Here is a 13,228-nt window from a genome sequence, read left to right as displayed (position 1 = left end):
CAAGTATTGTTTCTATGCTTAACCAAAACTAATGTAAATCGAATAAATCCTTTGTGTGAGGAAGATTTCAGGTTCTGTTTAAGGTGCTTTGACGTTGCTCAATTTACAAACTTGAAAAGATTAAACTGATCTTCCAGAAATTCCCTGACCAACTATGGCTCTTTTCAGTATGCTGTATTGAACAATTTACTTACTGATGATAGCAGTGCACGTTCAAGAAAAGGGTATGAAGCCGCCTGTTTGACCAAAAACACGTTTCAATTGCCTATTTATTTTCTTACTTACTTCTGTCTGTCTTTTATTTGACTCCTTTGTTTTAATTTCGTTTTTTATTAAGTTCAGATTTTGGTGGATGGTATTCACGTTTCTTTTGTTTGTTCGTTTTTTGTTTTTTTTTGTTCGTGACTTTCTAATCACCGTTAAAATTTTCAGTATATAGACACTGTTTGATGTGTGCTAAGAAATTATTGTGAGATTCCTAGTTAAGGCAAATGCCTTAACCTAGTTAAGGTTAAGGACAAAAAAGGCCAGACAGGGTGACGAAAAATATCAGAAGACGTTAACAGGATTGTGACAATATAAAAATTGAAGAATGTGGTTGGGACTAATGATCACGTCTATCTTTAGTACTTAACTGAAATAAATAAGACATAATGAACTTTTAAATAAAGCGAAGGTGTGCAATTATTAGAGGCACTATAGATAATTTACAATTATGAGTTGCATCTTGAAGAAACAACGCAACTGACTCAAAGTACCTAATACAAAGTAATTTTAGAAAATAAAAAAATTAATTTCATCAACAATTTATGAAGAGGATCTGTGAACATATGACATCGGTCAGTAAGGTTTTGAGTAGAAATCAAGCACCTGTACCTTTGAGTCAGTACACAGAGTTTAAACATATTTGGTTGAACACCTACCATATTGTACAATATCATTCTGCTAGCCTGATCTCCAAGAATATCGGTTTAGAAAGTTAAAGAGGTCATGTAAATCAAAAATATGCCTTTGAATTTGTTCGAATCTTGCTAATAGGGACAGGGAATTATAGTTATGTATTCTGTTTACTGTTTAAGTGTACTTATATTGGCTTAATACCATTAGTTTCTTTTGACATTTTTCTTCAAGATCTTTTTAATTGGTTCTTTGTTTATTATTTCATTTTTTATTAAGTTGAAATTTTTGTTTGATGGTATTCATGCGTTTGCTGTTCTTTTTGTTTTTTTCTATCTGATGTTTCTTGTGTGTTTTTTTCTGTACGGACGGCACGAGGTTTGCTGCTTCAACCACTAATTTTCTTAAATAACACTAAGATTTTTCAATACTGTTATTAAGAGTAGAATTATTGCCTACACATGTTTGTAGCTTATCACAAATGTATCCTAAGACCTTCATTGTCAAGTGTTGTAGGTAGAAAATTAAAATATTATAGGTACTGCGATTCCCATCTGCAAGTTAACTTGCAGTCCCGAAAAAAATCAAGCTATATGTTTGTATGCTCGTGTAATTTTTTTTTTATCAATTGGATCAGTAAGAACATTTGCTTGCTCATCTTTTTGTTGCTTTCCTGTTTTTACGGTATCGACACGTTCCTACAGGACAAGTTCCTACAAATACTTTTTTTTTAATTGTAATCTCCTGCACTGCTTTCTAAGGACATATTTCTCTTTAATAAGTTGATGATTACTTCTTCATAAGTGTATATAAACTTTTTTCAAAATGCTTTGATAAGTATTTGACGCTTTAATAATTGAAGATACTATTGCATTTTTACATGAAAAATAAAGTTATCAAACCAATAGTAGAGTTTGTTTTATGAACAAGGACGCCAATTGGCGAAGTCACTGCCATTGCTGTTCTTCTTTTAAATGCCTAAACAAGCTTACCATACTTATTTGGTGAACTTACCACTTCTAGGGTACACATTTAAATGCTCTATCACTGTTTAAATAAAGTTGTATCATTAATTACGGAAAAGAATCACTTACCCATCTGTGATAAAACTTGCTTTATGTGCAGAGCAGATGGATCTAGTAGACTAAAACCCCAAGGTTTGGAAATTCAAATATATGTACTGAAAAGGAAACAGTTTCCTTGAAATGGGTGAGTATTAAGTTGTCCTTTGTCCAGTTTTCATTGAATGAAAATTCTGGGCCTTAACAAAGGCTAAAGAATAACTGGAATGGTGTTTCTGCTACCGGGTAAGCTGGTCTGTTTTCCTTGATTGTCTTAGGATATTTGTTTTTTTTTCCGAAGATCTATATTTTTATTTTATTTCTTCTGAAGATTTTGTTTCTTACTTTCATTCTTCTTGGAAATTTTACACTGGTTAGTTTTGAGATTTCTGAGAAACGCTGCGGAAAAGTATAGCATCCAGAAAAACCCAAATGACAAGTAAAATCAATGCAATTAGTATGTAAAAAAAAAACTGTTTGACAAATTAAGGGGATGTACCCCTGATTTTATTTTCACCTCAGCAGCTATTATACATATGTATTCAGTTTTCTTGGTATCCCTGGTAGCCTAGCTACAGATTTGTTACCTAGCACTAAAATATGTCCTTTTTTTCATGTGTTGTTCTAGGATTCTTGGGATAAACAAAAATGCAGAAAGGAAATCAGATTTACTTCTTGGAGGAGATAGCGAGGATCCAGAAAGCCCTGATGGATCCATTAAGATGCAAACTTTTAAAGTAAATATTGCTTTCCTGCTTTTTCTTATTGCAATGTCTTTTATGTCATATACATGTAATGGTACTTTTTTGGTTAAAAGCTCTATCCCTTTGGTATCTGAGTTATTTTTCTCGCTTTTTATTTGTCTAGATTTAGTTCTTTGTTTCCTTCTTCCTTTTGTTTTGACTTTGTTTAGTTATAGTTCTCCTTTCAACTCGGATTAAAACGAATCTTGCTTTGTTTGATCTTTCTTTGATATCTTCTTTGATATAAATCTTGTTTTTAACAGTTGAAAATTCTTTTCCAAAAATTATATACTAAAACAATACCTAAGTTTTGACGAAAATTTTACTATTGTAAAGAAAGTGCCCTTTGTTGGCGTTTTTATTTTAATTTCTTACATCATTTTAAAGAAACTGCTTTTTTCTTCTTTATTTACTTAGGGTGTAATTTGCTGGTTCTAGGTGTTTACCCCCCCCCCCCAAAAAAAATACCCCCCCCTACATCCCGTGGAAAATACCCCCCCCCCTCCCCGAGGAAATACCCTCCGTGGAAAATAAGGCTGTTCAAAATTGAGAATTTTATTTGAGTTTTATTTTTTTAATTTACATATGGGGAAGGAATTTTGGTAATTTTGTATTATGCGCCACTCACTCAAGTTTATACTGTGTAAAACTCGAGAACGCACCGTTTCGAACACACTGTGTAAAATTCAAGAACCATTTCTTTTAAAGCTCAGAACCAACTAATTTGTCAAATAAAAAATTGCGTTTTGAAACTCCTACCTAGGCTTTCACCCTTCAGGGTCTCTACTGTTGGTCAGCGCACGATTTATCAAAATTATTAAGGGGATTGGCAGAGAAAAACGAATTTGTTCAAAGTTGTGGTTTAATCTAGGCCGTTCTTTCACACCGGAAAATGGTAGTGGGTCTGCGGGAATTTTCAGACTAAATTATGGTACTGTTTTCGAGGAAAAAAGTTACACATGAATAATTATCTCTGCAGCTAATGCTCGTTTAATAATATAACATGGGGGATGGGGTCAATAGCCAAGAATAAATTTTAGGGGAGATGGGGTCATTCAAACAACATACAACGGGCACTTTACATGAAAATTATGGAGAAGAACCCTTCTTCCTCTGTGTAGTCTGATACGCCAGTTTTTTCCTAAGGGGGTTGTTAAAACAAGTATCGGAGGGGGGGCGGTTAATGTGTCATAAGTACTCATTTTTGGCCAAATGGCGGAATTTTCTTATTGGCAAATTTTTCAAATTGGAAGGGGAATCCAATCAGTTCTTATGGGAGAATGGTGTAATATATACGAATCATCTCTAAAAAAAAAACAAAAAAAACACAAAAATTGAAAAACACATTTTCGTGAAGCTTCAAGACGAAGAGAAGCCCATCACTAGGTATGAAGTGATTCACCTGCTACGGCCACGCTATTGTTCACTGGGACTATCTTAGCAGCCTGTACGTACCATCACAGCAATTAGTTTTTCTCAGCAATGTTTTAAGCTTTTTGGTCAGTTTTTATGAATTGGCAGAGGTTTTTCACTGATGTCGTTTACTTGGAGTAGTTAAAAATTAAACTGATGTGGTTAAAAATATAGTAATTATAAATTCTCTAAATCTATATATTTTGCACTTTACATTGGTCTAACTTTATTTCACACTAAGTCAAACTGTGTTTATTTAAAGTACATTACCTATAAATGGTACATTACCTTATAGTAAATTCAGACCTGCTAGTAAAATGGTCTCTAAGCTATAAAGCCTTTACTGGGAAAATGATGTAGTTTGTATGCTATAATTCTGGAATATTTGGAATCAGACTGGGATTTGTAATGGAATTTAAAATAGACAATGAAGATGGGGTTTACACGATTAAAAACAGGGGGTAAAATCTTCAGCTTGTTTGTTTGTTTTTGATCAATAACAGTTTACTTTAAGATCTTTTTCTGGGCATGCAAATGTTTTGACAAAAAATACTTGACAGTAAACATTTAATAATTTTATTAGTTTTAATAATAGATTTTTTTTAAATTTTGAAAGGGAACTGTAAAAGGTATATTAAATGACGCAAAACTTCTCAGTCGGAACTTTTGAATTAACTTTAGAGATAGCATCAAGAATATATCATGCTCTAATTTTAAGAATGTGAAAAAAAAACAATATGTTGCTACTGCATCTATGAGCTGTTGCTGACACGTGGTTGATGTTTCTGAGATAGGAATGGAATTTATGTAACTGATATACGAATAGAATTTACCTTACCGAGTTTGCTTTTATACTTATGTAATTGATGTATGAATAGAATAGAATTAATTGGCGGTTAAAGCCCATAGGCCTTGGCAAAATATATAAGACAAACAACAGTTTTCGATACAAACACGTTCTCGAAAACAGTTCTTATACTCTACTGAGTCTTCTGATGGGTTTTAATTCCCTGGTCACATTTGCAGATTGTCTGACAGAATGCAAGACAGAAGTAAAAACGTTTAGTTAGACTTTTTTCGACTTGAACAAAAAGGAAGCAGTTGACAGCTATGTTTTCCAGACCAACCAAGTGTTTTTGCAGACTAGGAGACCGTTTTTCTAGTCTATTTCAGTTGGAGCTTTGAAGCTGTAACTGCTTCCTGTTCTAGATGGAAAATTTCAATCTCAGCTTTTCAACAGCATGCAAACATCATCCATCCTATAGCACATCATAGTATTTTATTTAATCTTAAAATTTAGTTCTCAAATGAATGAATTCTGTGAGTAATTAAAAGTTGGGTTTTTGCTTCTAGGGATTTTTTCCTAATTTAGAAGAAAACGCCTTCTTTTACGGACATTTGTTTTCTATCTAGATTCAGGAAAATCTAGGGTAGAATAAAGATTTTTAGGAATATTCAGGGAAAGGTAATTTTTTCTAACGAAGGCTGTAAAATTCTCATAGATTACATATGGTCAGTTTTTTCGAAAAATCTTATGCTGTAACACTGGTTTATGTTGCAAAAATTAGCGTAGAATTTCAAAAAAAGCTTATTGGGCTTTGTGCAGATACAACTAATGTCATGATTGGAGCCAACAGATCTGCGTCAAAACTTACGAAAATCATGATGATCTTGAATTTGAAATACTTATACCGTCTTAGTCACTTATGTTCATCCTACACACAACCCAAGACATTTGAAGACTTGGTGCGGAACATTTATGCCCATAATTCCAGAAGTGTTTCCAAACGAGAGAGTATGCCGAAATTCAGGGGTTATTTTGATGCAAAGCACATCGAATTCTTACATCAGGACAGACCCGTTGCTTATCCTTTCACACCTGCTTAAAGAAGCTTATCGAGCGGTGGGTTGCTCTTATTCAGTATTTCATAATAACCATGCTTGACGACCTAACTGCAAAAAAATGACCTGATCTTGTCGCAGTTACAAAGTAAGTTGACAAAGCCATACCTTGAATTCACATACTACACTGCACTATTTTTGTAATTTCCTGTTCTAGCAGAAAAGTGTTCCCTGCAGAAAACAGAAGTAGAATAGAGTTCACAGGCAATAACGAATGTAAGTGGGCTTCATTTGGGAGATGCCCAAGTTGAAGAACTGTAAGTGGAGCCTTTCTGCAAGAAAATACTTGATTTGAGGGTTCGCAATGGTGAAATCTAGTGCCCAAAAATGTGAAAGTTTATATCGCTGATCTTCTAATTACCTATTAGCAATGTTCCAGCTGAGCGTTTTTTCAGCCTTATAACATTGACCAAAACAGACATCCGGAATAGAATCAAGAATACCACCCTAGTCTCGCCTATTCGAGTCAATTATTGATTGAAAAACGAGAATAAGACTTCATTAACTTTCAGGAGACCGAAAGCTGTCGCTGGCTTCAAGACAAGTGCAATCGCTAAGTGCAATGAACGGCTATTTGAATTTTTTTTTCTATATTCTCGTTATTGTAAAAGATTCTATAGCTCGTATGTTATCACTATCCGGAGTAAAAAGTAACAATTTGATGTTGCGCTGTGCTTTTCATGTAAATTCAATGGAAATCTAAGGTAAAATATCCTTTCATTTCTAAGGAGAAAAATATGGAAAAATCAGACCTTAACACAAGAAACTTTTGGCAAAATTGATATGAAAACAGGGAGAAACGCAAACGAAAAGTGGAAACCCTAATTTGAAGTTTAATTCTAGGAGCGTAGACCACTTCCTAAAGTAACAAGTACTTTGAGGAAATGTTACATAAGTAAAACCAAATTGTACCTCACCCTCGACTCCTTTCTTTTGACAATAATAGCCCTCGAAATAGATTTTGGTTGTATTTTGATTTTAAATTCCATGTAAGGGTTATTTTCTTTATTAGAAGAATGGGACTAAAGAAAAACACATCATTTTATTTAACTTGCACCCATCATTTTCAATAACCTTTTTTAATGGCTTCGAATTGAGATAATCAAAATATTAGGTATATAAAAGACAGATGGTCTACATCTCTACATCTCTAAAGTCGCTTTTGAGGGGTTTATCCACGCCAGGAAGAACGTTCCAAACGTCGGTCATTATAAATATCTTAAAACCTACCCCGAAATTTACCCCCCCCCCCACAAAATAAAATATTCTTGATTATTAGCATATATCTTTTTCTTGTGTTTAATCACCAGGTGTTTCAGTATCTTTAATATAAGTAAGTATCTTTAATATCAGTAAGTCTTTTCTTATTTAATATAAGAAAAGATATCAGTAAGTACTGGTTATTGAGTATTGCTTTTTAGTTTCAGTATTTTGAGTTTTCCAGTTTATTATTCTTATCAAACGTGCTTGCGTTTTTGCAAAGCCTATCAAATTAATCATAGCTGTAATATAAATTATAATAATAATAATAATCTTAAAGTCACTTTTGTACCTTTATTGTGTACGCCGCATTTTATGTGTCGTATATTCCACTCACGTCTCTTTAACGTGATTACCAGTTTTTTTCTTTTTTTTTATACGAGTCTTTAAATTTTGGTTATTATGGGCCGTGGTTAGTTCCTTACTAGGTTGTAGCTGCCGATGTAGCCACAATAGTAGTCTACGTAAATAGTAGACTTTTTAGGGGAATTATTGGTGTTCAAAATTCGTTTTAGTGCTATCCTGATGTGAAACAACTATTATTCTTCCCAAAAGAACTCGCAAAAATTTTAAACTAATGGTTAGTAAATCATCTTAAAAACATCTTTTAGTATTCTAAATTGTATTTCGATTATTACTGATAACTATTTAGCTCATTTTTCATATTTAGATGATATAGAGAATAATCATTCCCTTTTTGTTGCCCGAATTTAAAATGAAGCGTTTTGCCTTGGATTTGGTGATTGAAGGAAAAAATTAACTTCATGGTAAATCGACCTTTTTCTGGATAAGGCAAAACCACAGTAGACAGAATATACCAGTAAGCTTATCGCAGATCATTTCTGGTCTTCGTTCTCGTTGCGAACAAAAAGCTCCTCCCACTTATTTCTGCATTAGCGGGATTGCGGGTTAGTCTATTTCCGATTGTTTCAATGCACTTTGATGGAAACAGACGGAAACAGACTAACCTGCATTCCCGCTAATCTGACTTCGCCTATGTTTATATCTGCAAAAACGTTCTCCGGAGCACTCGCACCCCGGTCCGGGTTTTTATAATGGGTGAGATAGAGAATGATCATGCCGGATTATGTATGAACTGTGGGCAAAACATTCCGAACATTGATTTTTCTCGAAACTGCGATTTTCGAGATAAGTGGTTTGCCTATATACGGTAGAAATGCCTTTTAGTTTTTGATGCATATGAATCTCCAGCAGGGTACTGTTTTTTTGCTAATATTTTGTAAATTCTTTCTTATATTAGAAGAATAATATCTGGGCTGTTGGAAGTGTCGATCCCAAAAGTCTTATAACTATAACTAAGTCTTAAAGAACACTTTGAGTTCTACATAGTATGTCCTATTAATTTTTATAGATTGTCTATTGTTTGCTTGACGCAACGTTTTTTTTATTAGTATCTGTATGCGTCCCGAAATTTAATTATGATCCAAAATTGGAAGTTTCTAATTAAATACAACTCATGACAAAAAGAGCTGAGGGAAGCATTTCTATCAGAAGTTCTGACCTTTTTAATTACAGCGGTAAAATCACGAATGGCTATGAGCTTAATAGGAAGAGTCTATCCATAGCATGATACACACTTAATTTTGTCAGCTTTATCCTGAGCTGCTGTTATGCAAAAACGTGTCTAATCGTAATTTGTCAGTTCTTAGTTATTCCAAAACTTTTTACTATTCTGTGAGTGAAAGTGCGTAACGTTTGAGATAATCAATGGAAAAGATATAAATAATTGTAGATAAATGTAGCAAATCAAAATATTTTTTCCTCTTCCCCCCGCCAACCACCCCCCCCCCAAAAAAAAAAAAACACTGAAGCTTTGAGGTCAGAAATAGATCATAGAACGTGCTTTTTTTTATAACAAGGTCCATGAAAATTCTAAAAGCATTAGATTAGATAGGTAAACATGACACACTAAATAACCCCTCCTTCGATGGAATCCTTGTGCTATTTTGCGTACTTTATTAACTCACTATAAACAAGATCAAGATCAGACAATCTTGAACTCCTTCTTATGAAAATTGAAATTGATCCCCTGCTCAGGCTTACAGGTTTTTGTTATTATATCCGTTTTCCATTGACGCTTTTCTTGAGAAAGTTTGGAGCAGATTCCATCGCTTATGCGAGTTTTGGATGAGCAATTTGAATTCCCTTTGAAACTTCCGAGGAAGTTGCTGAGTATTTTTGTCAAGTTGAAACAAAATTTGCGATGAGCTCAGATGAAATGGAAGCACTTGAACTTTGTCAAACATAGATGATGGTAGTCAATATGCCATATATGTAAAAATGGTGATTTATTCAAAATAGCTGATACTAATTTTATGCTGTTATTTTTTGGAATTTGGGTTCAATGGTATTAATGGGGTCTATAACAATTCTTCTTGTACGTCAAGTATATTTATTGGAAATTAATGTTTTCACCAAATATTTCTCAGCTTACATCACTGCTTAGCTTGTACAATCTCTTCCATTTATAAATTTTTTGTAAATGTCAGATAAAGAAGCGAATGAAAAACGACTTAAATACATCTATACCTAGTGCCGAAGTGCCTGACGAACAATGCGTCCAATGACAAATCATCGATATCTTTGGGGACTCGACGTAGTATAACCTTTATAGATAATTTGAGTTATACAGGGAAAATGTTTTGCATTTTTATTGACCCATTTGACATTCGCTTTTTATTTCAGCTTTGATGGGGCATTCACCTGAGACTGGAATCAAATTACGCTTGAGCTTGCTGACCTACGTAATTCGAACTCGTTAAAACTGTTGTGCTATACGTTTTCAAATTTCATTATATTTGTGTGTTCTTTCCCCAGTGGTAATCTGTTAAGTCTTTCTTCTACATTTTTTCCTCATCTTTGCTTTATTGTTAAAAACTGTGACTCGCATGTATAATAACAATTTTTAAATATGAGCATATGAAATAATTTTGACTAGCTCTTTTAATTTTCTTACATGTGATTTTTTCGCCCTACATTATAAGATACATTTACAGTATGTATTATAATGTTTTCTTTATATTTAAGCTCAGGTATACTACTACTACTACTAACAACTCACCGCAGCACCAAGCCGCCTGAGGCCAACACAGCTACGCACACTTGTCCTCCGCCCCAATCTATTCAAAGCCTCCCTTTTTACACCCGCCCACGAAGTTCCCATTTCCTTTAAATCTTTCTTTATGACGTCCTCCCACCCCAGACGAGGATGACCTGCTTTCCGTTTAGCCCTAGACGGGTGGCCGAAAAGAACAATCTTCGGCAATCTGTCATTCTTCATCAACACAACGTGCCCTGGCCACCTAAACCTTTCTTTCATTATGGCCCTAGAGAGCGGTATTGAACGACATTTTTCGTATGGCCTATTGTTTGAAATACGGTCTGTCAGCCGGGTACTCAGAACAATCCGTATGCAATTTCTCTGGAAAACGTCTAATAAATTTTCTTCCGCATTTTGCAATGCCCATACTTCAGAGCCATTTTTGACCGCTGTCGTCGCTGTAGCTTCTAATATTCTAATCTTGGGTTGCAGACTTGTCTTCCTATGCTTCCAAACCTTTTTTAGCTGTGAAAAAACACACTGAGCTTTGGATATTCTAATTTTAACATCTTCACTGCTCCCACCATCATTACTAATAATAAGTTCATGTATACATCTTTTTTATTTCAAACGGGAATTGAGGGAATGAATGGAAGCAGTTAAAATATATCTATATATATGTATTTATTTTGTCAAAATTCAAACAAAATCCTTTTTTTCTTGTATGATTTGGCATTACTTGCACAAAATCCAAAAATGTGTCCATTGTAAAATGTCTATGCGCCGGAATAGTAAACAATTTAATTTGAAGAGCAGCGGGTAATTCGGCGCCTTGAAACTTTAAGAACTAAGGTTCAAACCTGTAAGTCTCAAGGCGCTCAAAGAGTGGCGAACCTCGACCAAGGAACTGAAACCGATTCGTACTGGGTCACGCTTAGACGGCTTAATACTGCAATGAGTTATGTATTTTTTTTTTAACCATGTATTGTTTAAAATAATCTTTACCCCATTTGTATTTCGTGTACAAATTTTCTTCTTTTTCTATGCATGTGAACATTTGCACAACAATGAAGTGTATGCGTAGTGTATCTCAACCTATAATAGTATTGACCATTAGCTTAACTGTTTTTTTTTTCATTTTATGTACCGTATATATATATATATATATATATATATATATATATATATATATATATATATATATATATATATATATATGTATATATACATATATATATAAGATATAATTCTAAGATATAATGCACACTTCTTAAATGAAGCCAATGCTTTTTTAACGTGAACTTCTTAAAATAAGTAAAATATCTAGACATTTGAGGGCTATTCCTCCCACTGCTAGGGCTAGGACCTTCTTTTATGTTACATAGAAGCTTAGAATTTTAATAAGAAGAAGATAAACCCAAACTTAAGTTGTGGGTATTTGTAATTGAGCAAGGCCGTACCCAGGATTTTTTTGGAGGGGATTTTAATCAAAGATTTTTTTCGGGGGGGGGGGGGTACACAAAAAGCCTCAAAAATCACATGTAAAATTTTTTCGTACCCATTATTGTTACGAACCCCCCCCCCCATCTCTGGATACGGCCTTGTAATTGAGAATATATTTTTGATGAGAAACTTCATTTATTTTGTTTTATATAGTGTTTTACACTATATTACTATTATAATAAATTATATTATTCTATTAGTGATTTTTAGATATATCTATTGCTAGTATCAGAGAAATAGGGAACTTTTTCTTGCTAACACTACATTACCATATTCTGTGTTCTGCAGAAATCGGGTAATTTTTTCTGAAAAGATGTGCGAGATTTGAAGACAGGTCCGTGTGTTTGTAAAAAAAAACCTTCAACGTATCCATAAATTAAAGTTTGCTTACTTCAAATATTTTATTTAAATTCAGTTTTCTTTCTTTCATGACACCCATCATCTTTGTCTTTTCACCTCCTCGCCCTCTTTTTATTCTTTGTCAAGTTATCTACTTAAAACTAATTACTTACTTAAAACTAATTTCTGTGGTTAAACGCATTTACAAAAGGCCTTGTTTTGCATGCTGTCTAAAATCCTTATCGAAGCATCATCCATCATCGCTCAGAAAAGAAGACATGCTCTTTTGAGAAAAAACGAAAAATACAAAGAAAAATAATAGAAAAAGAATCAAAAACAAAACTGGGGTGATCGAGATCTCGTAAAGAGTGTCCTTGATTTGAGCCTCCTTCACTGTTTAACTCAATCGAAAGAGGAAACTAATTCTTCAGTAGTTTGAAAAAAGACGAACACACAATAATCACAAAAGCAGACACGGAAAATGCAATTGTTGTTATGGACACGATATGTTATGATAGAAAGCTTATGCCATTTTGAAGAATAAATTACCGACAAAGAAATAAAAACTGACCCTTTATATAAATACACATACCGATTAAGAAAGGATCTGAAAAGTTTAAAAGATGACAGATTAATAACCCCTCAAATTACAGTTAAATTTTTTACTTAAATTATTGATATTTTTTTACCCCGAAGTCCGAATTCAGTCCTTCGGGGTTTGTGATAGTGATTTTGAATTAGATATCTTATCAAAAGGGACCGAAAAATTTACCCCAAAGATTATTCTGCTCCAGAATTTTACGATCCACCCAAAATCCATAAAAAAGATATTCGCTGCACCCTATCGAAGCATGCAACAATTCCCCAAGTTCAAGGCTAGGAAAGCGTTTTACCTCGATTTTTTGGCCCCTTTTAAAGATACAGAAATACATAAAAAAGTCTGTCCACCTTGTTGAAAAGTTAAAAAGCCAAAGTGTAACGGAAATACTATCTCAGCGGGTTTCGAGTCACGTGTCCTGACAAAAGTCCTACTCCGACGCATACAAGCA

At 33.8% G+C, this 13,228-nt stretch overlaps 1 protein-coding gene across 5 annotated transcripts in view; it reads left to right on the top strand.

Annotated features, from left to right (window-relative positions):
- Window positions 1-10,732, top strand: part of ATP7 (copper-transporting ATPase 1) — a 304,355-nt gene extending 293,623 nt beyond the window's left edge. For all 5 annotated transcript variants that reach the window (XM_089105398.1, XM_089105396.1, XM_089105401.1 and 2 more), the window contains 2 exons: window positions 2,587-2,695; window positions 9,983-10,732. In XM_089105398.1, the coding sequence (XP_088961524.1) occupies window positions 2,587-2,695; window positions 9,983-9,988 (115 nt within the window). In that variant the 3' untranslated portion in view covers window positions 9,989-10,732. The remainder of the gene's footprint in view (window positions 1-2,586; window positions 2,696-9,982) is intronic.
- Window positions 10,733-13,228: the final 2,496 nt, after the last annotated feature.

The sequence above is a fragment of the Artemia sp. Qi Xiang Cuo genome, chromosome 19, assembly GCF_049724085.1.
Source record: "Artemia sp. Qi Xiang Cuo chromosome 19, ASM4972408v1, whole genome shotgun sequence".
Classification (NCBI taxonomy): domain Eukaryota; kingdom Metazoa; phylum Arthropoda; class Branchiopoda; order Anostraca; family Artemiidae; genus Artemia; species Artemia sp. Qi Xiang Cuo.
This window is presented reverse-complemented; position numbering and strand designations above follow the sequence as displayed.